Source organism: Haliotis cracherodii, unplaced genomic scaffold (assembly GCF_022045235.1).
Source record: "Haliotis cracherodii isolate W230 unplaced genomic scaffold, xgHalCrac1.p SCAF_24, whole genome shotgun sequence".
NCBI lineage: Eukaryota > Metazoa > Mollusca > Gastropoda > Lepetellida > Haliotidae > Haliotis > Haliotis cracherodii.
Genome location: NW_027266280.1, coordinates 1,558,025 through 1,583,860, shown reverse-complemented (window position 1 = coordinate 1,583,860; position 25,836 = coordinate 1,558,025). Strand labels below are relative to the sequence as shown.

Sequence of the window (25,836 nt, the reverse complement as noted above, 5' to 3'; positions counted from 1 at the left end):
AGAGTGCTTCCGGGGAGATAACTCTAACGGAATGTAACGACATGCGACCTCATATCGTTTATTTCAGATAAGCCAAAGGTCTAGTTGCTCTCTGTGGACAAGAATCAAGATGAATATATTTTCTCTTGATGTTCTTGTTGACTACCTTTTTAAAAATCCCTCCATTGTGCTGTGGCTGTTTTTGATATATATCTTCATATATACTTTATCGGTGTTGTTCGGTGGTGCCAGACCAGGAAGAAATCCCGTCGCTTGTGATGCCCGGCGACCCCGCGAGCCTCTGGTCTTGGAGCACAAAGTGCGAGACGCCGTGCTGAAACAGAGTAAGTTGAAGCAGGTGTTCGTTGTACAGACCCGTGTGCTCGTCTCCACATTTTTTATCTGTGTATTAGAACAATGTTCTCATTGTTATTGTACCCCTTTCATCTTCAATAAGCTGTTACCCCTCTCAGTGTTCTTAATGGCTAGTCATACATGCATTATGAAATGCAGGTCAATATATATGATCAATAAATATTATGAAAAAAACAATGATAAGTATGATTAATCATAATAAATATATGATTTATGAATGAAAATATGATTAATTACCACAAATTAGAAAGATATGTAGCACTGTCAGTGATAGAAACTAACAGTCCACTAGTCCTTATGATGATAATATATATAGCAAAACCATTAGAAGGGCAAATTTCTACCAGTCCTTATGATACTGGGCAGTTTGGCAAGGACTAAAGGACTATTTCCAATTTCTAACGGTGCCTATTTTAATTATAGATTACTAGTTTAATAGGTGCTCATTCCCAGTAGATATCTTTTTTTGAGGGTGGGGTGTTTGGGGGACGTACAGTAGTCTTGCAACTTTGATCAGAACTGATCGCTATTAGTATAATACTATTGCTATTAGCATGATTACATTCATCTTTTGTAGAGCTAACCCCTTCGTTTCAATTCGATGTTATTTAGCCCAGTTCTATTCTGACTGATGACAAGTGTTATCACAATGAAATTACGATATTCTATCTGCATTGTTATCATGGTTGTCAGAGGCAGAATTACTCATGAGAGATCTATTAATACTCTAACTAGAATAAATGAGGTTAAGAGCATATATGGATATGTGTTACTCTAAACTGCTTCCATCATAGCTTCCTGAAACCATACACCATACTTCAGAATTGTGTACATGCATATGCACTTGATAGAGTATCATCCAGAGTCTTTAGGTTAGGCCATAAAAAAATTAACAATTAGGTTTTCATCCTTTTCTGCTTCACTACCAAATGCACCTGTGAAGATCCGGGTTAGAATAGGTCTTCAGCAGCCCATGCTTGCTATAAAATGCGACTGTGCTTATGGTAAGAGGCGACTAACGGGATCGGGTGGTCAGGACTTGGTTGATGCATGTCATCATATCCCAATTGCATGGATTGATGCTCATGTCAATCAATAAATAAAATTTCGAATGCCTCTGGTCAAGTGGATACAGTGTCTGTCCTGAGAGTGGAAGGTCTCTGGTTTGAATCCCTGGCTGTGTCTTACTAAAAGACTTTAAAAGATGCTACTTGTTGTTACCCTTCATTGGGAGCTGCATAAAGATCTTAAAACAAGGACTGGTCAGCTCGGAGTCAGTATACTATGTCTGAGTAGAGGTTTTCATGTTAAACTGCAATATGTATCTCAGTGGGCTAGCACTATATAACTGGCATCAATCCGGACTAGTACAAGCAGTCACACACATGTGTGCATACACATCACAATAATGTTAAACGCGATGTTAAAGCCCCATTTTCAACTTAAATTTAAGATGATTTTATAAATATATTGCCCCCGACCTCATCATCGTCCCATTTTTGAAAGAAAATGGTTAAGTATCTGATAATTAATTTATTGTGGCCTCTGGTCATGTCGGTGGCAGGTGACAAGTGAGTCTTGTTCCAACTAGTTTCTCCTCCCACTCAAAGTGTATCGCAGTGTATCTTTATTGCACTGGGTCATCTGTGTCAGGCCGGGGGGGGGGGGTGAAGGTTATCAGTACTGCCCTGCTGCTGTAGTGTGAGTCTGATAGTGACAGCAGCATGGCGAGGTCATGCTGGGTCGGGCAGGCAGGTGAAGCCGGGTGAGGTGGGGGGTCAAGCCGGGTGGGGGAGGGGGTCAAGATGAATTGTGTTTGAAGCTGTAATGTGAGTGTCAGTTACATAACATCACTCAGGCTCCAGTACCCAAATCCCAACCTGTGGTTGATGTAATGCTGTATAATGTTATTTTGAACCAATGCCAGTTTATTAATTCAGTAATTCATTATGTCCATCATGATGATTATATAATACTGAGGTGGTGTTCATGGATGTTGCATCATTTTTTCACAGTGTGTATTACGTGGTGACTCTTGTACCCATATTTGTCAAGACCTGCTCAGGGATTTGTCTAGACCTGCCAATATTTTGCCCTAAATCTGTAGCAAATGTCAGTAAACATCCAAATTTCCAAATTCATGTTAATATGCATCATGATATATAACTAATAACCAATGTTGTGGCTTTGTAGAAGTAACCAGAAATGCTCTGACTATGCTTATAACAGGACGACCGGTGAAGATCCGGTGTAGAATAGTTCTTCATTAACCCATGATTGCCGTAAAAGGCGACTATGCTTGTCGTAAGAGGTGACTAATTGAATCAGGTGGTCAGGCTCGCTGTCTTGGTGGATGCATGTCATTGTATCTCAAATACGTGGATTGATGCTCATGAAGTCAATCACTGGTTTGTCTGGTCCAGACTTGATTTTTTACAGACCTCTGTCGTATAACTGGAGTACTGCTGAGTGCAGCGTTAAATAACAAACATCATCATCTTATAACAAGACCAATAAATAGGAAGAGGTTTCAATGCTTTGTGTTATTTTGCATTGAATGCAATCTCAAAATACAATGTTAAAATATCTCTGCATATAAGAAAATATGGGCTTAAAATGATATGCCAATATTGAAGAAAATAAAGATTTTTCCCTATTTGCCAGGAGAACTTAGTTTAGAATCCTTGATAAATCTGTTGTATACTAGCTGGGAATAGCAAATACACTTGACATGAAACAGACATTGTATCTAAACCATTGTATCTAAACCATCTGATTTTCCACACACAACTAGGGTGAAACATTCTTTTTTCTGTGTAATGTGTATATTGATTTGTCTTTTTAATACTCAGACATATTAACAGTGATGTGATTTGTCTGAACTACTGTGTTATAGTGGATGTTGGATTGGGCGATTGTTACACTGAGATACAGTGTTCACATGGTTCAGTTACAATGTTACAATGTTGTGATTGAGTTCTGATGTTGAATGATGCAAATAAAGTGATACTATGTTGAGTTACATTGTTGAATTACAATGTCTGTTTTAGGATTCAAGAAGACTAAAGTACCAGAGAAGTTGGATGCGGTGATCATTGGCAGCGGGGCAGGGGGGTTGTCAGCGGCGGTGCTGTTGGTGAAGGCGGGGAAGCGGGTTTTGGTCCTGGAGCAGCATGACCAGGCCGGGGGATGTTGTCACACCTTCAGGGAGAAGGGATTCGAGTTCGATACAGGTCGGTTGACATGTGGGTGGGTTGGGAGGGGTGTGTGTATTGGGTGGGATGGGTATGTGTGGGGTGGAGGGGTATGTGTGGGGTGGAGGGGTATGTGTGGGGTGGGAGGGGTATGTGTGGGGTGGGAGGGGTGTGCCACACATGCAGGGAGGAGGGATTTGAAAGGGGAGGTCGTTGGGTCTGACACAACTCACTGCGCAACAATCCCAAGGCAGGGCTCAAAGTTTAAATTTTGACCAAGTAGCCATATGGCTACAAGTATTGTTTTCCACGTAGGCAGAGGTAAAATCAAGAAGTCAAGCCATTATTGTAGTTAGCCAAAAGTATTTGAAATTATCTTTTATCTAATAACTATTATACATACAAGTCAGAGCACTAGTCTTGGAATTATATATTAGTGGAAACTGTTTTTGAGTTTTGTTTTTTTGTGACTCGAAAAATGATGCAATTTATGTTACTAGATTATATAGGTATATCCTTGCTTATCCAATAAACTATCAACTAAAATAAAATACTAATTGCATTAATATTTATGCATTTCGGTTCATTGTTTAATTTAGGAGGAAATATTTGCGAGTACAATTAGTAGCAGACATGTTTATTTTTGTGTCTACATATGTGTAGCAAGGGCTGTCAGTGTACACTGAAAATCATGTCGGTCAACACAACCCAATGTTATGAAAAGGATGTTTGAATTCACCTTCCAAACTATTTAAAAATAACAGACAGAGGCAGATTTATATGTTTTATTAGTCAGCATTTTAGATATGAATCAGTAATTTAGGTTAGGCCTAAAAAGGTTAAAACCTTTTGCTGACCTTTTATATGTTATGGAAACTGTAGATACAAATAGGTACAAATAAGTACAAAGAATTGATTGTTGAGTCAGCAGTCTCAGCATGATAATGTTGGCGACAGTGGAATGTGTGTTTGGACTTTGGACCTTGTCTGCTCAAGGTTGGGGTGGAGGTAAATGGCCTCTGAAATCCAACTGGACTTTGGACTTATGGTTTACATAACCGTGTCCGTGAGTGCAGCTACCCTCCCTCAGCTCTTATAGCAGAGCTACAGATAACAAGCATATTTTTGTAAACCCCCCCCCCCCCCCCCCCCCCCCCTAAATATTCAAAACCCAATTACTTCCAATTAACTTGCATACAGAAGTGCATGCATTAAATGAAAAAATCAAATGTATAAATCAACACGCGTAAATACCCATTGAAGTTTTTTCAGCATTTGTACAAAGGAGCTAATTTCCGAAACACAATTTTGAGCTTATTTACTTCCCGAGTCAAGCCTATTTATTTTTAACATTTATATACATCTAAAACATTATTTCAATTTTTTTTAAATCTTAAAATGTTCACTACTTTGTGTGAAAAAGTATTGGTTATTTAATGAAAAATGTAATAACCCAAATGGTCTTCATCTTCATTACCCATAAGGGGCGGTCAGGTAGCCAAGTGCTTAAAGCGTTAGCCAGTCATTCCGAAGACCCGGGTTTGATTCCTGACATGGGCACAATTTGTGAAGATCATTTCTGGTGTCCCTAGGGGTTTAGGAGGGGATCTTTTTGTTCGAGACACAATATATATTTTTGGTCACTGCTACCAAACGTCTTTCTGTACCTTAAACATTTGTTCATTATATATAAAAGTGACAAAACCCTTTCCATATTCATAAGAAATCTCTGCCAAAAGCAGCGTGTCAGCACTGGGGGAACATTTTCCAGTTTTTTCAAGAACAAAATATTTCTGAAAGCAAAAATGCAGCGTCCTCCCAGAATATGACATGGATGGTCGTCCCATTGACGGTTGATTCAGTCCATCCTTGCAGGTGATGATACATTGTTCAGAAGTCATCTATCTTGTCCTTTCAAGGCCGCTGTAATGGTCGTTGGCTAGTCATACGTACTGACTGGTGCTTCTTGTGTAAATTCCGGGTTTGAATGGGTCTTCTGTAACCCATGCCTGCCGTAAAAGGCAACTATGCTTGTTGTAGGAGGCAACTAATGCGATCGAGTGGTTAGGCTCGTTGACTTGGTTGATGCATGTCATCATATCCCAATTGCGTGGATCGATGCTCATGATGCCAATCACTGGATTGTCTGGTCAAGACTCGATATTATATAGCTGGAATATTGCTGAGTGCGGCATTAATCAACAAACAAACAAAACAAAACAAACGAATATTACCTCCTCCTGTGTGTCGACAGGCTAAAACAAACAAACAAAAATAAATGGAATTCAAGGCAGCATTAATCCCAACTCACTCACTCACTAATAATAAATACCTCATTCTCTACAATATTTAAACTGCAGTTTGTAGTTGTTACCTTTTTTCTTGTGGGTGATGTCATGAACTTAGAAAGCATGTCATGCTGTATCAGGTTGTGATGTCACCTTGTGTGTCCAGGTATCCACTACGTTGGGGACATGGATGGCCGGAGCATGCTGTCCACAGCTGTTGACCAGCTGACCGAGGGCCAGCTGCAGTGGGTGCCGCTGGATGATGCTTTTGATGTGGTAAGTTTGACAAGGACGATACGAGCCATGGGCCAGGGATGTCTGTTAACTGGGATTCCAGATAGTTATTGGTAGTCTCTGAGACTTCTGCAAGGATTCCTAGTGAGATAGATCCGAAATACGGGTTTGATTTTATGCTGCTTGTAGCAATATGCAAGTAATATCAAGGCAGGGGATTCCAGACATGGGCTTCACATGTTGTACCCATGTCGAGAGTCGAACCCAGGTTTTCGGTGTGACGAGCGAACGCTTTAACCACTAGGTTACCCGACCGCCCCAGATCCCAAATGGGATTGTCATAAGATATGGCTACCATGGGGATCAAGTGGAGATCAAGTGGTCAGGTGGTCTAAGTGAGTATCATCTCATCCAGAGCCTTGGGGGTACAGGCGCCCCAATTGCCAACCCGTCAGTTCGCTGTGCAGATTTGCATTGCTTGGGTTTGCCAGAAACCATTGGTCGTGGGTTTGAGTACTGCTTCCTCTGATTGTTACAAGTCCTGCCAGCACCATGCCCGTGCTTGAGGGTTTCACCAAAGTGCTAAAAGTCTGATACCTGCACCACTTTGGGCTTTCATCCCATATTAGGGGAGGTCGGGTAACCTAGTGGTTATAGCGTTTGCTTGTCACGCTGAAGACGCAGGCTTGATTGCTGATCAAGTGTTGATTTATTGCATCAAAATATCCTTGAACATTTTCTACAGGTTCCAGCGCAAATATTGGACCCATGAAGATCCTGGGTTGAATAGGTCCTCAGCAACCCATGCTTGCCATAAAAGGCGACTATGTTTGTCGTAAGATTTGTCGTGATTAACAGGATCAAGTGGTCAGGCTCACTGACGTGGTTAATGTATGTCATCGTATCCCAATTGGGTGGATTGATGCACATGATGTCAATCATTGGAATTGTCTGGTCCCGACTTGACTATTTACAGACTGCCGTCGAATAGCTGGAATATTGCTGAGTGTGGCGTTAAACAAACAAACAAACAAAAATTGACATAACTTATCTTGTTGAATTTACCTGGGCTCTCTTAAATATAACACGCTTGTTTGGGGTTATGAACAACTGCAATGTGTTGTGCAGAGTTGAATACCTGCCAGGGGGCACGGGTGGCCCAGTCGTCTAAGGCGCCGCGATTCGCTGTGCAGAGTTGCGTCACTTGGGCATACCAGAAACCTATGATTGTGGGTTCGAATCCCGGTTCGCCCCATTTATGTTTCTAGGTTTGTCAGCACCATTACCGTGCTCATGGGTTTCACCGAAGTGGTAAACGTCTTAGACCTGCATCACTTCGGGCTTTCCTCCCACATTAAGCTGACGCGCCGTGATATAACTGGAATACTGTTAAAAGCGGCGTTAAACCCAACTCACACACTCACTGAATACCTGCCAGAATTCTTTGATTGTGGGTTTGAATCCCAGTTGCCCTGATTATAATTCTTGGTTTGTCCTCACCTGTGCTCAGTAGGTTAACATGACCTGCATCGTTAACATGACCTGCATCGTTAACATGACCTGCATCGTTAACATGACCTGCATCGTTTAGAAGTCCAAAGAAAAATGCCATGGACAATACAACGCCAGTAACCATGGTAACGACCAGCTCCGGTAGAATTGACAACATACCCAGAAGATTTCAACTGTTTTGATAGCCATTTAAAAGTTGGAGTACCAAGTAAGGATGAAGACAGGGCGAGCAGTACTGTTGTGTTTTTAGCTGTAGTTACATGTTCTGTGAACAGGTGGCGCTGGGTCCCCCCGAGAAGGCCAAGCTGTACCCAATGAAGTCAGGGCGCGAGCAGTACTATGAAAACCTACACTCTATGTTCCCCGGGGAGACGGAGGCCATTAACAAGTACAGGGCAGTCGTGAAGGTAATGAACTGTATGACACTGTATGACGCTGTATATACCATATGATACTGTATGACAGTGTACAGGGCAGTTGTGAAGGTAATGAACTGTATGACGCTGTATGAAACCATAAGATACTGTATGACACTGTACAGGGCAGCCGTAAAGGTAATGAACTGTATGACGCTGTATGAAACCATATGATACTGTATGACACTGTACAGGGCAGCCGTGGAGGTAATGAACTGTATGACGCTGTATGACGCTGTATGAAACCATATGATACTGTATGACAGTGTACAGGGCTGTCGTGAAGGTAATGAACTGTATGACGTTGTATGACGCTGTATGAAACCATATGATACTGTATGACAGTGTACAGGGCAGTCGTGAAGGTAATGAACTGTATGACACTGTATGACACTGTATGATGCTGTATGATACTGTATGACAGTGTACAGGGCAGTCGTGAAGGTAATGAACTGTATGATGCTGTATGAAACCATATGATACTGTATGACAGTGTACAAGGCAGTCGTGAAGGTAATGAACTGTATGATGCTGTATGAAACCATATGATACTGTATGACAGTGTACAGGGCAGTCGTGAAGGTAATGAACTGTATGACACTGTATGACGCTGTATGAAACCATATGATACTGTATGACAGTGTACAGGGCAGCCGTAAAGGTAATGAACTGTATGTCACTGTATGACACTGTATATACCATATGATACTGTATGACAGTGTACAGGGCAGCCGTAAAGGTAATGAACTGTATGACACTGTATGATACTGTATGATACTGTATGACAGTGTACAGGGCAGTCGTGAAGGTAATGAACTGTATGACACTGTACAAAACTGAAAGTTATTAATTGGTTGTGAAGAATGTCATTGATTGGTTATGAAGAATGTCAATGATTGGTTGTGAAGAATCTCATTTAATGGTCGTAAAGAATCGCATTAATTGGTTGTGAAGAATGTCATTGATTGGTTGTGAAGAATGTCATTGATTGGTTGTGAAGAATGTCATTAATTGGTTGTTAAGAATCTCATTTAATGGTGGTAAAGAATCGCATTAATTGGTTGTGAAGAATGCCATTGATTGGTTGTAAAGAATGTCATTGATTGTTTGTGAAGAATCTCATTTAATGGTTGTGAAGAATCTCATTTAATGGTCTTAAAGAATCGCATTAATTGGTTGTGAAGAATGTCATTGATTGGTTGTGAAGAATGTCATTGATTGGTTGTGAAGAATCTCTTTGATTGTTTGTGAAGAATCTCATTAATTGGTTCTGAAGAATCTCATTTAATGGTCGTAAAGAATCGCATTAATTGGTTGTGAAGAATGTCATTAATTGGTTGTGAAGAATCTCATTTAATGGTCGTAAAGAATCGCATTGATTGGTTGTGAAGAATGTCATTAATTGGTTGTGAAGATTGTCATTAATTGGTTGTGAAGAATGTCATTAATTGGTTGTGAAGAATGTCATTAATTGGTTGTGAAGAATGTCATTAATTGGCTCTGAAGAATCTCATTTAATGGTTGTAAAGAATCGCATTAATTGGTTGTGAAGAGTGTCATTAATTGATTGTGAAGAATGTCATTAATTGGTTGTGAAGAAACTCATTAATTGGTTGTGAAGAATGTCATTAATTGGCTCTGAAGAATCTCATTTAATGGTCGTAAAGAATCTCATTAATTGGTTGTGAAGAATGTGATTGATTGGTTGTGAAGAATTTATTGATTTGTTTGTGAAGAATCTCATTAATTGGTTGTGAAGAATCTCATTTAATGGTCGTAAAGAATCTCATGAATAGGTTGTGAAGAATCTCATTAATTGGTTGTGAAGAATGTCATTAATTGTCTCTGAAGAATCTCATTTAATGGTCGTAAAGAATCGCATTAATTGGTTGTGAAGAATGTCATTAATTGGTTGTGAAGAATGTAATTGATTGGTTGTGAAGAATCTCGTTAATTGGTTGTGAAGAATCATGTAAATTGGTTGTGAAGAATGTCATTAATTGGTTGTGAAGAATCTCATTAATTGGTTGTAAAGAATGTCATTGATTGGTTGTGAAGAATCATGTGTAATGGTTGTAAAGATCCTCGTTAATTGGTTGTGGACAATCATGTTAATTGATTGTGAAGAATGTCATTAACTGGTTGTAAAAAATGTCATTAACTGGTTGTGAAGAATGTCATTGATTGGTTATGAAGAATCTCATTTATTGGTTGTGAAGAATCATGTTAATTGGTTGTGAAGAATCATGTTAATTGGTTGTGAAGAATGTCATTAACTGGGTGTGAAGAAAGTCATTAACTGGTTGTGAAGAATCTCATTAGCTGGTTGTGAAGAATGTCACTAATTGGTTGTTTCGCCAGACTGCACAGAAAGGGAATGCCGGCCCAGTGGTCCTGAAAATGCTGCCAAAGTGGCTTGCTAGGTTGCTAGTGGCAACGGGCCTGTTCAATTTGTTCTTTGGTGGCTTCTTCAAGTACGCCAACACATCCCTGAAGAGCGTCCTCGATGGTGTGACGTCTAACAAGGAACTGCGGGCAGTCCTGTCCTACATCCTCGGCGACTACGGTAATGTCTTCCCTGTCGTCTCCTGGCTTGTGTAGAATTATTTGGGAGGTATTTTTGTCATAATTTGTGACTAGGGCGACTACGAGGATAGGAAAACATTTTTATCTTGGATTTGTCAATTTCTTGTAGGATGATCATTATTCAGTCATAAGAAAAAATTGCTTCTTCTTCTTCTTATTGATATCTGCATAAGAAATTGAAAGAAATTTCTTGAAATATACAAGTCTGAGTCTAAATCTGAACATAAATCTTAACATTCACTGTTGACTTCGAAGAAGATCCAGGGTAGAATAGGTCAACAGCAACCCATGCTTGCCAGAAGAGACTGACGGGATTGGGTGGTCAGACTCGCTGACTTGGTGGATGCATGTCATCGTATCATCCCAATCTGAGGAGTCTGGGTTAGAACAGATCAACAATGCTGGTCTAAAGAGGCGACAATGATTTGGGTTGATTGCATGTAATCATACCCCAACACATGGATCAATGCTTGATATTGATCACTGGATTGTCTGGTCTAAACTTGATTATTTATATTTATATATTGCTCAGTGCAGAATAAAAAAAAGAAAAAAAAAGATAAGATAAATTACCGATTTGTCCCGGTGTGCAGGGCTCCTGCCGAGCGAGGCTCCCTTCGCGATGCACTCCATGCTTGTGGACCATTACCGCAAGGGGGCGTACTACCCCGAGGGCGGCACCAGCGAGATCACGTTGCACCTGGTCCGAGCAATTGAGAAGTACGGCAGCAAGGTTTTGGTCAACGCTCCTGTCACAAGCATCCTCTTCAATGACAAAGGCAAAGCTATAGGTGAGATGACTTATTTGTTTGTATTTACAGATTTTCTTTGGAAAAAGGTGATAATAATTGACAAGGGGTCAGTCTGAAAGAGTAATTTGGTTTATAGGGCTTAGAACCTGTGTTAGGGACATTGGTGGTGTGGTGTGTGCAGAGTTGTTACCCTTAGATGATCTGTGATCTTACAGCTCCATTCAGAAAACGTGGGTTTATGGGTCCTAAAAGCTATGTTAGGGTGGCCCCCCCTTGTGAGAGTTGTTTCCCTTAGATGATCTGTAATCTTACAGCTCCATTCAGAACACATGGGTTTGAAGGGTACATAACCTGTGTTAGTGTGGCTCCCCATGTGAGAATTGTTTCCCTTAGATGATCCATGAGGTTCAGAGGGTACATAACCTGTGTTAGTGTGGCTCCCCTTGTGAGAGTTGTTTCCCTTAGATGATCCATGAGGTTCGTAGGGTACATAACCTGTGTTAGTGTGGCTCCCCTTGTGAGAGTTGTTTCCCTTAGATGATCCATGAGGTTCAGGGGGTACATAACCTGTGTTAGTGTGGCTCCCCATGTGAGAGTTGTTTCCCTAAGTTGATCCATGAGGTTCAGAGGGTACATAACCTGTGTTAGTGTGGCTCCCCATGTGAGAGTTGTTTCCCTTAGATGATCCATGAGGTTCAGGGGGTACATAACCTGTGTTAGTGTGGCTCCCCATGTGAGAGTTGTTTCCCTTAGATGATCCATGAGGTTCAGAGGGTACATAACCTGTGTTAGTGTGGCTCCCCATGTGAGAGTTGTTTCCCTTAGATGATCCATGAGGTTCAGGGGGTACATAACCTGTGTTAGTGTGGCTCCCCATGTGAGAGTTGTTTCCCTTAGATGATCCATGAGGTTCAGGGGGTACATAACCTGTGTTAGTGTGGCTCCCCATGTGAGAGTTGTTTCCCTTAGATGATCCATGAGGTTCAGGGGGTACATAACCTGTGTTAGTGTGGCTCCCCATGTGAGAGTTGTTTCCCTAAGATGATCAATGATCTCACAAGTCCTTTCAGAACCTGTGGGTTTGTAGGGTACAGATAATGGGTGGATAATCATGAATTTGGCCCACTGGTAATGTTTTCCTACCAACTTATGGAAGGCAATACAATACGATGCTGGTACGGAGCCTATCAGGCATATTGACATTACCCACAGGTAGCCTTTATCTTTCTTGCACCTGTTGCGCAAAGCTTGATAAAATACATAAGTATGGCTACAATTAGCAGAAAAGGCTGTATTGTCAAACTTCAAGGGAACATTTACCTTTGAGCAAGTCCTAGATCGAAAATGACATCAATAAGTTTGTACTGATTTGTGAGGATATCAGCGTTGGTGAAACAGTTCTTCATGTTCCAGTATTTGAAGAATGATTCCTGAAAACCTCGAACATTAACCTTGCGGACTTTCACTCCTTTACTCACTCGTTTCTTTGTGCGAAGGTGTCCGTGTCACCAGCAGTGCTTCGGGGGAGGTGGACGTATTTGCCAAACAGGTGATCTCTGATGCGGGAGCGCGCAACACCTTCAAGACGCTGATCCCGAAGGAGATTGCAGAGAAATCTTGTGAGTTACAAAGGCATAACTACTAGGAATAGTATTAATACTGATGAAAGTCAACTGTGTCAAAATGAAGAGAGTCTTGTATCAATACAAAACAATACAAGTATATGTATGGTAAGCGTGTATCGATACAAGACAATACATGTAAATTGCTATTAACATAACTTTTAATGTACCGGTACTATTTCTGACTAGTATTCACTAAAGGCCTTCAGCCACAGTTTTAGACAAATGACTCTACTCAATCTTGTTTAATTGGGTTACTGTTCATGTCAAGTGTCAAGTCATTGGGATATTGTATCATATTGTCACCATATCATAGAGATATGTATTATATGTATCGGGTTAAGATTGTCTTCATGCACCAATGTTTGTCATAAGAGGCGTCTAACGGGATCGGGTGGTCAGGCAAGCTGACTTGGTTGATGCATGTCATTGTGCCCCAATTGCATTGATCGATGCTCATAATGTCAATCGCAGGATTGTCTGGTCCAGACTCGATTAATTACAGACCGTTGTCATATAGCTGGAATATTGCTGATTTCGGCATTAAACATAACAAACAAACAAACAAACAAACAGAACTGACTGAGCAATGTGTGTCTGCAGGTTACTACAATCTGGTGGACCAGCTCGGGCCGGGGGTGTCCTGCATGACGGCCTTCTGCGGCCTGTCCGGCAGCCCGTCCGACCTCAACATGAAGGCCAGCAACTACTGGGCGTACACAAGGTCAGCCACTGTCCTTGAACTCCCAGGTCACACTTGTATCAATGCAGTGTTTGAAATTGAAGGGGTCTGGTGTCCTTGAGAACTGATATTTGAATGGTATTTGAATCTGGACACCCCAAATTTTAGAGCTAAGATAGAACCTCTTAAATTCAAACACTGCAAGTTTTAAAAATTAATGAATCAAGTGTAAATGGTGTTGACATTTCTGAGGAGTTAGCTCCCTTTGCTCTGCTGGAAACCCCTCCATGAAAGTGACTCTCCTTTCGTTCTGGGGCTGCATTTCATAAAACCTTCTTAGTGCTACCACTGTAAGCCCTATACGTTAACACGAGGCCTGGGACTGACGTACCTTAAAGATCTCACACAAGCTTCTGTCATTAGGGTACCTTGTTCCAACTCACGACCCTACTTAATCCTGAATTCTACAGTTACACAAAGTGCAGGTAGCAGCCATTATGAACCACAGCACTAGAGACCCAGGCCCTGTTCCATGAATGATCTTAACGCTATGCTGATCGCAAGCCTATGATAAAGTATGGGAGTTACAACCAACTTAGCACTAAGATAGCTTGCGGAACGGGTTCCTGGTGTCCCACAGCATGTTTGACCTGGCATCAATTACAAGCCGGTGTGTTTTGGAAGCCCAGATTTGACAATAAGATTATAGTACCTAGTATAATTTGGAGATAAACATACTGTGTTGTCAGTGGGGAGCTGGGTTACCTGTGAACCGAGAACTCAGTGCTTATGGGTTTCACCAAAGTGAAGAACATCATGCTTCACTTCGGGCTTTCCTCCCACATTACGCTGACACGCCGTGATAGAACTGGATTACTGTATAAAGCGGCGTTAAACCCAACTCACTCACTCACTCATGTATAGGCCTATCTCCCAGCAGATACTAACATAGCTATATTCATGTTGTCACAGCACTGACATTGACGGCTCGGTCGGAGACTTCATGAATCAAAGCGTCGAAGATGCTGCAAATTCTGAAGTGCCCCTAATCTACATCTCATTCCCTGCAGCTAAAGACCCGTCTTGGGATACCCGCTTTCCAGGTGAGTAGCCCCCCCTCCCTCCCTCCCTCCTCTGACATTCCAGGTTAACAATTTTCTAGGCACAGAATGTGCTGTAATTTATCCATAATTGTCTGATGATCCTATACATCATTTTGTTGTTGTGGAATTAATCTTGTGATGATGTTTGTTCAGGTAAGAGCGTGGTTCTGCTGATCACTATCGCCAAGTGGGAGTGGTTCTCGGAGTGGAAGGAGGGGCGTGACCGTCACCGTGGCGAGCGCTACGAGGAGCTGAAGATGGCCATTGGCCGACAGATGTGGAAGCAAACTGTGTCTCTCTTCCCTCAACTGGACGGACAGGTAAGAAGGTCTATGATAGTCCACTTGTAAATCTCAGGACTCCATATGCAATGTAGGCTCAAAGTGCCACCTTATTATTACCCTGGTCAAAGGATCAGGGTGCCTGTGATTTTTCATTCTCAGCTCCCTGAGGAGTATACAACCACAGTCAATGGATCAGGGTGCCTGTGATTTTTCATTCTCAGCTCCCTGTGGAGTATAAAACCACAGTCAATGGTGCACTCGACTTTTCATTCATACTTGGGGAGTATGCATTCCAAGCTGATGGTGTTAGAAGGTTACTGTATTCGACGTAATTAGCGCCCCGCTCTAATAAGCACCCACGGCGGTATTTGCTAAGCATGCACATAGTATTATTTGTAAGAGACATATATCTCCAAGGGGTAAAATACGAACACAGATCCTGTTTTTTAACCCAGATTGCATTCTAATAAGCGCCTCCCTTTTCTAATTTTGAGATTTGGCACGGGTGGCCCAGTTGTCTAAGGCGCCACGATTCGCTGTGCAAAAATGCGTCCCTTGGGCATGCCAGGAACCTATGATTGTGGGTTCGAATCCCGGTTTGCCCTGATTATGTTTCTAGGTTTATCAGCACCATACCTGTGTTCATGGGTTTCACAGAAGTGGTAAACGTCTAAGACTTGCATCATTTGGGGGTTTTCCTCCCACCTTAAGCTGACAAACCGCGATATAACTGGAATACTGTTAAAAGCGGCATTAACTTAAACTCACGCACTAATTTTGAGAGTGCCATAGGTGCTTATTATGGTAACAGTCACTTTGCTCCCTTTAACAAACAAACTATAATAATGTGAAACATTGTTAAAAAAATGGTGTTAAATAGTTTTTCATAATACCTGTGATGTCCAAACCTTGGATGTTTGGTTTTATTCCACTACTTCTGCCTCTCTGTGCATGTGCAGCTGGAGTACATGGAGGTGGGGACGCCGGTGACCAACAAGCACTACCTGGGAGCGCCCCTGGGGGAGATGTATGGCATGAACCATGGTCTGAAGCGACTCTCTGCCGAGACGTCCATCAACATGCGGCCGGCGACCGGAATACCAGGGCTCTACATGACAGGTACACAGCACTCATGTCACGTAGACTCAAGGTCATGTAGATGTAAACTAGATGTCACGTAGACTCAAGGCCATGTAAATGTTGATGTAATGTCACATAGACACAAGGTCACGTAGACTCAAGGTCATGTAGATGTAGACTAGATGTCACGTAGATTCAAGGCCATGTAAATGTTGATGTAATGTCACATAGACACAAGGTCACGTAGACTCAAGGTCATGTAGATGTAGACTAGATGTCACGTAGACTCAAGGTCACGTAGATGTAGAAGCAATGTCACATAGACACAAGGTCACATAGACTCAAGGTCATGTAGATGTAGACTAGATGTCATGTAGACTGAAGGTCACGTAGACTCAAGGTCATGTAGACTTAATATCATGTAGATGTAGATGCAATGTCATGTAGACTCAAGGTCACGTAGATGTAAACTTAATTTCACACAGATGTTTACGGTCAAACTAGATACATACAACACTCCTACATTTGCAGAAAGGATATGAGAAGAACATCTGCTTAGAACAAATTCTCTGTGCGAAATTGTGACAAATGCTCCATAGGATGTCGTGTCAGGTGAACTTTGTAATAAGCCAATCAGCATCGAGGCTTCATTCCAACTGATTGGGTAATAGTGAATTTTTTTAACTTAGCCAACCTCACACTCTACATTTCTTCTTTCTTCTGACGATGTTCAAGTGCCCGTGTCCAAGGCGACATTGGAGCAGTCTGCAGACTCAGACAACCATATCGTGCTCTCTAAAGATGGATTGTCCCAGCCAGCCTTGACTGTCTTTACCTTCCTTCCTTGCGCTCCCTGACTGTCAGCTGCCAATCTCTTGTTGTCGTCCGCTCCCCCAGGCGATGTTCCAGTTTGTGCTGTACCGCTTCGTCTCAGGACACAGTCGCTGCCAAATCGATCGCCTAGGTCTGATCGTGTGAGTTCACCCTCTACTTCAACTGAGAAGCAGCACAGCCGGGATCAGTCTTGTGCTTCCGACAAGGATCGCCATGCTTCCTTGCCGATTTGCCATTCAAGGAATCACTCATCGGAAGATCGACATTCCAGGTCAAGGGATCAACACTCTGAGGATCGAGACTTTCACAATCGACGTCTGGGGATTGACCTGCTCGGGATCGACGTTCTACTGATAGACCTCCTGATTGTGCTGCAGATTTACACGGATCTCTCCTGTTCGACATGATGATCACCGACATTGGGAGGAGGATTCCTATGTTACCTCTATTCAATCATCGTCTCGGTATCGCTCTTCTTCCCCAAGTTACTCGGATCGTCGGCATCGTGACTTGACTTGCAACATGACTTGCTGCTTTCGTCACCACTATGACGATTGTCCACACAGATGGAATCGATACCCCCCCCCCCCCCCCACCCCCCCCACCCCCCCCCACCCGTCTGCTTTCGTCTCGGGATCACCACTATGACGATTGTCCACACAGCTGGAATCGATATCCCCCCCACCCGTCTTCAACATCGTAGGTGCCACAAGGCATGATTGTTTTGGCAGTGTCCCGCTTTAGGCATGTGCTGTCTTGGTACTGGTTTGATGGTCCCCTTGTGGATGTTGTTGATTGTTCCTCTTCTCGTCTTAGCTTGCTTCAATTTCTCAGGCGTGATTGACAGCTTTGACGAAGCATTAAAAGAGATTCCAAGCTGGCACACACTATTGTCTGTCCGAGATAGTGGTGTTGTCTGTCCGAGATAGTGGTGTTGTCTGTCCGAGATAGTGGTGTTGTCTGTCCGAGATAGTGGTGTTGTCTGTCCGAGATAGTGGTGTTGTCTGTCTTGTAGAACTGATTGGCTGGAGACCAACGCTAGATAGGTTATAAGTGGTACACCAAGTTTTATTGTTATCTTTTATTTGTATCACTGTTTACCTGCTTCCTCGTGTCGGGGGGCGGTCGGGGGGCGGTCGGGGGGGGCGGTCGGGTAGCCTAGTGGTTAAAGCATTAGCTCGTCATGCCGAAGACCCGGGTTTGATTCCCGACATGGGTACAATGTGTGAAGCCCATTTCTGGTGTCCCCCACCGTGATATTGCTGGAATATTGCTAAAAGCAGCGTAAAACCATACTCACTCACTCACTCCTCGTGTCGGTCTCACGATTGTAGTCTCAACAGGCACGGGTATCTGCACCTCACCTTCCAACCGTGGGATAAATGCAAAGTGTGAGATAAGATAAGTTTAAATATTTGTAATTTTTACTTGAATAGGATAAGTATATAAAAATACAATTTACTGTAAAATTTACGAATCACACGCAATATGCCTGCCAACCATCCCTGCATCACAGCCTCTCTAGCCTGTCACCTCTAAGAAAGAAAATGATGTGGCAGTGGTAGTCATATTGTGTAAGATCCCAACGCACAGGATTACAGTGTGTAACTCATTTGTTGGGGTGGTGGCCATGGTGATGCTGGGATGTGTCCGGGCGAAATGTTTTTTTAGATTCTGGAAACTTTGTTCAAGCATGTTTCCACATAAGGTTTGAAAGAACGAAGAAATGCATAGTGTGAAATTGGATAAGTATAATATACAATAAATAAAATATACAACTGAATGTAAAATTGACAAATTTGTTTCTTGTCCAGGCCAAGATGTGTACATGTGCGGCTTCGTCAGTGCCATCCTCGGGGGAATGTTGTGTGCAGGATCCATCCTCAACCGCAACATCATCAACGACATTGAGCGTCTGCGCAAGACTCTCAACAAGCAGCCTCAGAAGAAAGTGAATTAGGTCATGGCCAATGTTTCACCCCAGTGTCTTTCCTGTGATTTTATCCATTGTGAGACGAATCGGCCTCAGGAACAAGTGTTGTCTTATGGATGATTGACGCATTTGTTGTATAAAACTTTCAGGGATTTACATGACAATTCTACACAATGGTTTGGACAATGAACTATGATTAACGAACACTGTTAGCCTTTTTCAATTTTTTTACAGACTTGGGAAACATGTGAATCCTAATAATGTTTTTTAATAGCTCATTAATGTAATAATGAGTTTGTTTAAGATTTATTTTGAGGTGTTACAAATAGCAGTGTTTCTTTGTCAGAAATACCGAGCAGACATTGCAACATCAAAATGTGCATATTAATTCATCCTTTTATATTGCATATGCAACATTATAAGTAATAATTGATCTATATTTAAATTTAGTGTTTTTAGCTTTTGCTGCATTCTTAAATTTTCTGTTAATATTCCGAATTCATGTTAACATGGTTATGACTAATGTGATGACTTGGTTGAGGTGACTTGTGTTTCACTAATACAGTAAACTACGGTTATAACTCAAACGGACTACTAATTGTAGTTTAACTTGTTTGATAGGCATTACTTAGAAGTTGGCGGATGACAAGATTGACACAATTTTATGGATAACAACTTCTTTAATACTGTAAAAAGCAACGTTTCGGTATAGATCCTTATAACGAAGTCTTGCTTGACAACGGTATAAGGATCTATACCGAAACGTCGCTTTTTACAGTATTAAAGAAGTTGTTATCCATAAAATTGTGTCAATCTTGTAATTTTAGTTTGTTATAACAGTAGTTCGTTATAAACATATACAAAGCATAACTACAGCAAATAGTCCGGAATTAAAAAGTAAGTTCGTTATATCCGTCAGTTCGTTATAAGCGTGTTCGTTATAACCGTGGTTTACAGTAACAGGACTGCTATGGAGGAAGAAGCATTGATGTTTGGTTTAACATTATTGCACTTAATGCAGTGTTAAGATACAATGTTTAAATAAACACTTTTAGATAATTAAAAAAAATTAAATACCGTATCCCATTTTTCAATTAAAAAACAACAATTCCCACTGTGTCTAGATCTAGCCATGCACTTCATAGGAATCCCAGATGTTTCTGTGACGTAATGAATCAAGCATCTGTGTTCCAATGAACCTGCCGTGAATTGATGAAGGATCCATTTCAGTGTTGGAAGTCAGGCAGGAAAGTCTAGTTTCCCTGTCTCCCTCGGATGTTAAAATTTAAGATTAAACTGGATTCAAATTCCCCCAAGCATTCTAGGCCCCCCTTAACTTCGAACGCTGCAATTCATAAAATTGTGTTAAGACATAGTAGTAGCGTGTCCATTGGTGTCCATGAACCCACCAAGAGTTGTCTGCCCATAACACCAGGCTACGATGTCAGCAGTGTTGGGACGTTGTACAGGTCAGTATGAATTGTGTTTCACATTCCATCCATACAATTTAGTTTCTTCATAAGGATGGCATATTTCCCCCAAATTTAGTTGCAGAGTTGTCTCCCTTAGTTGGTTTCTGTCCTGTATTTCCCCCTGATTATGAATCTTGATCTGCCCACAGATGTGCTTGTGATTTTACCAAACTGGTAAATGTATACGACCTGCATCACTGCGGGTTTCAATGTACTGAAAGACTGTTCGGTGATGCGAGACGCTGCCATTCACTTCCCCTTTTAAAGATTGGAAAGCCCTACTTAGTCCCGTAAGGCCATACCTTTTTTATGTTTCGTTTCACGGCCGCTGCACCTACTAAAAAGCAGGTGGAAAAGAAATAAATTAAACATAAAAATATATTTTTTTATTATGTCGCCTGCTTGTTATATGGACCCTCTTATACAGTATAAAACATTATATATAAGTACCATGTCTAAATTACTGTCAGTGATTCAAGAAGCCAGCTGCAAATTTAATTCCACGGTAGGATGACTTTCATATAAATAAATAAATGGTTGACATGGCTATTTTTTTTAAAAAGCAAGAATAAATCCGTGAAACATAAAGTGTTGCCTTTGTCTAACATTTTGAAACCGAGCAGCCGAAAGCCCAGAATACAATGCATGTGATCCATGTGGAGGTCCTGTTTGTTCGTCCTACCCTGTCCAGTTGGTCAGTCCCTCCCTGCCATGACTCCCCAGCTCTCCACGAGGTCTGTGGTGCCCTTCCCACTCAGGTGGTGCAGCCGTAGTGGTCAACCACGTGCATGTAGGTGTAATAATTGACAAACATTTATTTAATTTCGTTTGTTTTGCATTGTTTTTGTTTCCAGTGATTTTCACCATTGTAATCATCATATCACCTGCTTTTTCAATAAAATATTTATTCGATGATTTTCCTCAGATGATTTTTATGAGAATTTGGGAATTAAACCCAGATACTGCCTCCTGCTACACATGACCACTGCCCACGGGGCCACCTCACACACGCTGATGTAATGACTGATAGCAATAGGATTTGTTTGTTTGTTTGTTGTTAAACACTGCACTCCACAATATCCCAGCTATATGACGGCGGCCTGTAAAACAATTGAATCTGGACCAGACAATCCAGTGATTGGCATCATGAGTATCGATCTACGCAACTGGGATACGATGACATGCATCAATCAAGAAGTCAAGAGCCTGACCACCCGATCCCGTTAGTCGCCTCTTACGACAAGCTTAGTAACCTGTAACAGCATGCATGGGTTGCTGAAGACCTATTCTACCCCTGGGAGAAAGAAAATACACACATAAATAAGTTTGGTTTGATGAATCGCACTGGGTAGATTCAGAAAGAATAACGCTACTGGCTCTTTCGAATGAGTGAGTGAGTGAGTAAGGGTTTACATCGCTTTCAGCAATATTCCAGCAATATATCAGCAATATCACGACTGGGGGGACACCAGCAAATAGGCTTCACACATTGTAGCCATGTGGGGATCCATTAGTCGCCTTTTTTGACAAGCATAGTTGCCTGTAAAAGCAAGCATGGATTTTTGAAGACCTATTCTACCCCAGATCTTCAAGCCACCTTAATATACCAGTATTGTCTTGTATCGATGAAGACATTTTAAGGAGTTTCAACCAGTATTTAATTACTTTAAGGAGTGAATATATAAGTAGAGGTATTCTACTTCATTTCTCATCAGGGGGCACGGGTGGCCCAGTCGTCTAAGGCGCCGCGATTCGCTGTGCAGAGTTGCGTCCCTTGGGCACGCCAGAAACCTATGATTGTGGGTTCGAATCCCGGTTCGCCCCGATTACGTTTCTAGGTTTATCAGCACCATACCCGTGCTCGTGGGTTTCACCGAAGTGGTAAACATCTGAGACCTGCATCTCTTCGGGCTTTCCTCCCACATTAAGCTGAATGCCGCGATATAACTGGAATACTGTTAACATCAGCGTTAAACCCAACTTTATTTTGTATTTTGTAGATATATATACATATATAACTTTATTGCTGGGACTAGGTGTTGGTATAGATCCTGTGAGATGTTCACTGAAATACAATCCAAGTATTTACAGGGGGGTGTGGACTTTCAGAGTTTTAAATTTTCCATTTTTTGGCCAATATACAATTGTTTTTTGAACACGATGATGTCACGTTTACCCTTATAACAGTGAGGTTCCATTTGTTGAAAATTTTCTAATACTTCCCCTTGGTTTTGCAAATCCCCAACTGTGCTTGAAAACATATCATCTTCAGCACGCCAGAAACTTATGATTATGAGTTCGAATCCCGGTTTGCCCTGATTATATTTCTAGGTTTGTCAGCACCATACCCATGCTCGTGGGTTTCACCGAAGCGGTAAACGTCTGAGACCTGCATCATTCGGGTTTTCTTTCCTCATTTAGATGACACAGTGAGATGTAACTGGAATATTGTTAAAAATGGCGTTAAACCCAACTCACTCACTCACTCATTTATCTGCAAAACGTAGAAGGTAAAGATGTACATCTGAATGTAAATGAATACTGTTGGCGTGACTGTTGTGAATTTCTAATCGTTTGTGAAAAATGACCTCAATATACATCCTTGGAGCACACCGTGTATATTTGTATTCATGACATCTTACACACGTTTCAACATTCAACTGTACACTACATAACAGTTTCAACATTCCATTGTACACTACATAACAGTTTCAACATTCCACTGTACACTACATAACACTCTCAACATTCCATTGTACACTACATAACAGTTTCAACATTCCACTGTACACTACATAACACTCTCAACATTCCATTGTACACTACATAACACTCTCAACATTCCACTGTACACTACATAACAGTTTCAACATTCCATTGTACACTACATAACAGTTTCAACATTCCACTGTACACTACATAACACTCTCAACATTCCATTGTACACTACATAACAGTTTCAACATTCCATTGTACACTACATAACAGTTTCAACATTCTATTGTACACTACATAACACTCTCAACATTCCATTGTACACTACATAACAGTTTCCTAAAACCAGCTTGAGAATAAGAAATTTCATCCGTAATATCGGCCCAAAATGCAAGTCGTTTGTCAATAATAAAAGTAAATATTTTATTAAAGATAATAGGGTTATCCCGTGTACTCATCATATCATGTGAATCACTTTTCTACAGAAGAGGAATTGAAATACGAAGAGAACATGTCAAACATCATCTAAAATAACAAGTCTAAATAAGGCACAAGGATATCAGCCGAGTGTACAAAGAATTCAGAAAGTATAATCTATTCCAGGGAATTTGTAGCATTTTAGATGACGGAACCTTTTTAATAGTCCGTGTTTTCTGAGGGCACATTGAGAATAATCTTCTGTAATCGTGTTTGTATAATCATTTGGTATATCATGGGGAATAGCCAGAGAATCTCGTATTCGATCTCGTATTACCTCATTCGTGACCAACTCATCCCATTCCGGGACAAGCCGATTCGGACACGTGCCCTTTTTATGCGATTCGGTTCCGTGTAAGCGCAAACGGGTATCGCTGGAAGAATTGTAAACTCGTATATTTTATATATATATATATATATATATATATATATATATATATATATATATATATATATATATATATATATATATATATATATATATATATATATATATATGATATATTCCAGATGCTATTTAAAACAAATGGGGACTTACGGTATTATACAGCATGACTGAAAACATTTAACTGTGTGTTAGGTATATTTTTAGATGCAAGACATCTGTAAAGTTAAAAAAAATATATTTCCGAGGGATTCTTTGACCGAAGTACTTGAAGTCATACGCGCAGTCTGATTGTTTTGTCGTATTTTCGCACATAACATTCATCGATAGGGGGACGAGTCTTCTTGCACGTTACGGAAAGGGGCAAGAGGTGACGAATGCTTGTTGTAGGTTACGGAAACATGCGAGTGGTGACGAATGGTATCACCTGTGAGCAATGTACTGACCGTCAAACTTTAATCACATCCCAGAAGGCCTTTGAATTGTTAATGTTTTCCTCAAAACATTTCCTCTCATATGCACAGAATTAATTTCTGCAGGTCTTATTATATTTATTGCTAATGTGATTAATTCTCGAAAGAATACGCTCGTCACGCCGAAGGCCCGGGTTCGATTCCCTACTAACATGGGTACAATCAAAAGCACTTTTTTATATGTTGTCCTTTTTATGAAGATTTAAGATATGAATTATTTGATGAAGCTTCAAATGTTCCCAGAGTATTTATACCCTTGATGATAAGATATGTTTTATATTGAAATCGGACGACTTGCAGTATTGTTTTCCTAAGAACCTGTTGGTAATGTATAAACGATTACTATCTTTTATATGAATTGTCTTTAATAAAACTGATATAGTGCTGAAATTGTTATAGCTTCATACTTTTTATGAATGATATGTTTTACATGTTTTCATCGTGACTCATAAGCCCTATGGCTGGGCGTTACATGGTTACTAAGGTGTTGAATTTGTATATAATTATTCTGTAATCTATTTTGCTCTCTCTTCTCTCTGTATTTTAGTGAACGCAGCCTGGCCGGAAGTCACGCGTCTGGCTGGGAGCGTCCCCGCAAACACAGTGTCATCAATATCCTTTACTCGCTAACCCGGATTAAAAAATGTCATGACGAGTGCGAGGGGAACGGTACTTTAATGATAAACGTTTGTTTGTTTGTTGTTTAACGCCACACTCAGCAATATTACAGCAATATGAAGGCGGTCTGTAAATAATCGAGTCTGGACCAGATAATCCAGTGATTGACACCATGAACATCGATCCACGCAATTGGGATTGATGACATGCATCAACCAATTGAGCGAGCCTGACCACCTGATCCCGTTAGTCACCTCTTACGACATGCATAGTCGCCTTTTACGACAGGCATGAGTTGCTGAGGACCTATTCTACCCCGGATCTTCGCGGGTCCTTTCGCTGAAGTAATCGACATTAAAATGAGTTAAATGAAAGCACTGTAAAGGTTGCGTGTTTGTCTGTTATTTTTTACACAAACAGGTCGCAGCTGGTAAGAAAAACGTGTCAGAGCAAATTGTAATTAATATTTACACTAAGGTAAAGTGCAAAAAAAGTAGCAACAGTAGCATCATCATACTTCAGCTTCTTGCTAATCGCGAATGAACATCTTAAAGATATCCGATACAAATCCGCGTTGAGAAATTCCGCCATGCAATGTGAATTTCCGTCCCGTTTGTCTGAGGGGACGTGTGTCGGAAACCCATCACGCCCCCCCACATATTACAGTTCTAGCATGCCCGCTGTAATATGCTGGGGAAGCCCCACGGAATTGTATATATAACACACCTCGGACCGTTGCCAGAGCATCTTTGATCTTATACATCAAGTGTTTGCTTTATCAAATTTTGCTAAAAATCTTACTTTCCAAACTCGATTTCCAAC

General features: G+C 41.1%; 1 protein-coding gene across 1 annotated transcript; it reads left to right on the top strand.

Moving 5' to 3' along the window:
• The first annotated feature begins 28 nt into the window (after positions 1-28).
• Positions 29-19,561, top strand: LOC139472313 (all-trans-retinol 13,14-reductase-like). Its single transcript, XM_071254759.1, has 12 exons — positions 29-323; positions 3,405-3,587; positions 6,003-6,112; positions 7,858-7,989; positions 10,360-10,564; positions 11,178-11,375; positions 12,833-12,955; positions 13,562-13,682; positions 14,613-14,743; positions 14,897-15,063; positions 15,987-16,146; positions 18,756-19,561. Exons 1-12 carry the CDS (start codon positions 110-112, stop codon positions 18,899-18,901), a joined length of 1,890 nt encoding a protein of 629 aa, XP_071110860.1. The 5' UTR covers positions 29-109; the 3' UTR covers positions 18,902-19,561.
• The last annotated feature ends 6,275 nt before the right edge of the window (positions 19,562-25,836 follow it).

Excerpts from the sequence above, each read along its gene's own strand:
- LOC139472313 (XM_071254759.1), top strand. The coding sequence starts at position 110 with ATGAATATATTTTCTCTTGATGTTCTTGTTGACTACCTTTTTAAAAAT. Across the intron at positions 3,588-6,002 it reads GGGATTCGAGTTCGATACAG|GTATCCACTACGTTGGGGAC; the intron begins GTCGGTTGACAT and ends TTGTGTGTCCAG. Across the intron at positions 15,064-15,986 it reads TCCCTCAACTGGACGGACAG|CTGGAGTACATGGAGGTGGG; the intron begins GTAAGAAGGTCT and ends GTGCATGTGCAG.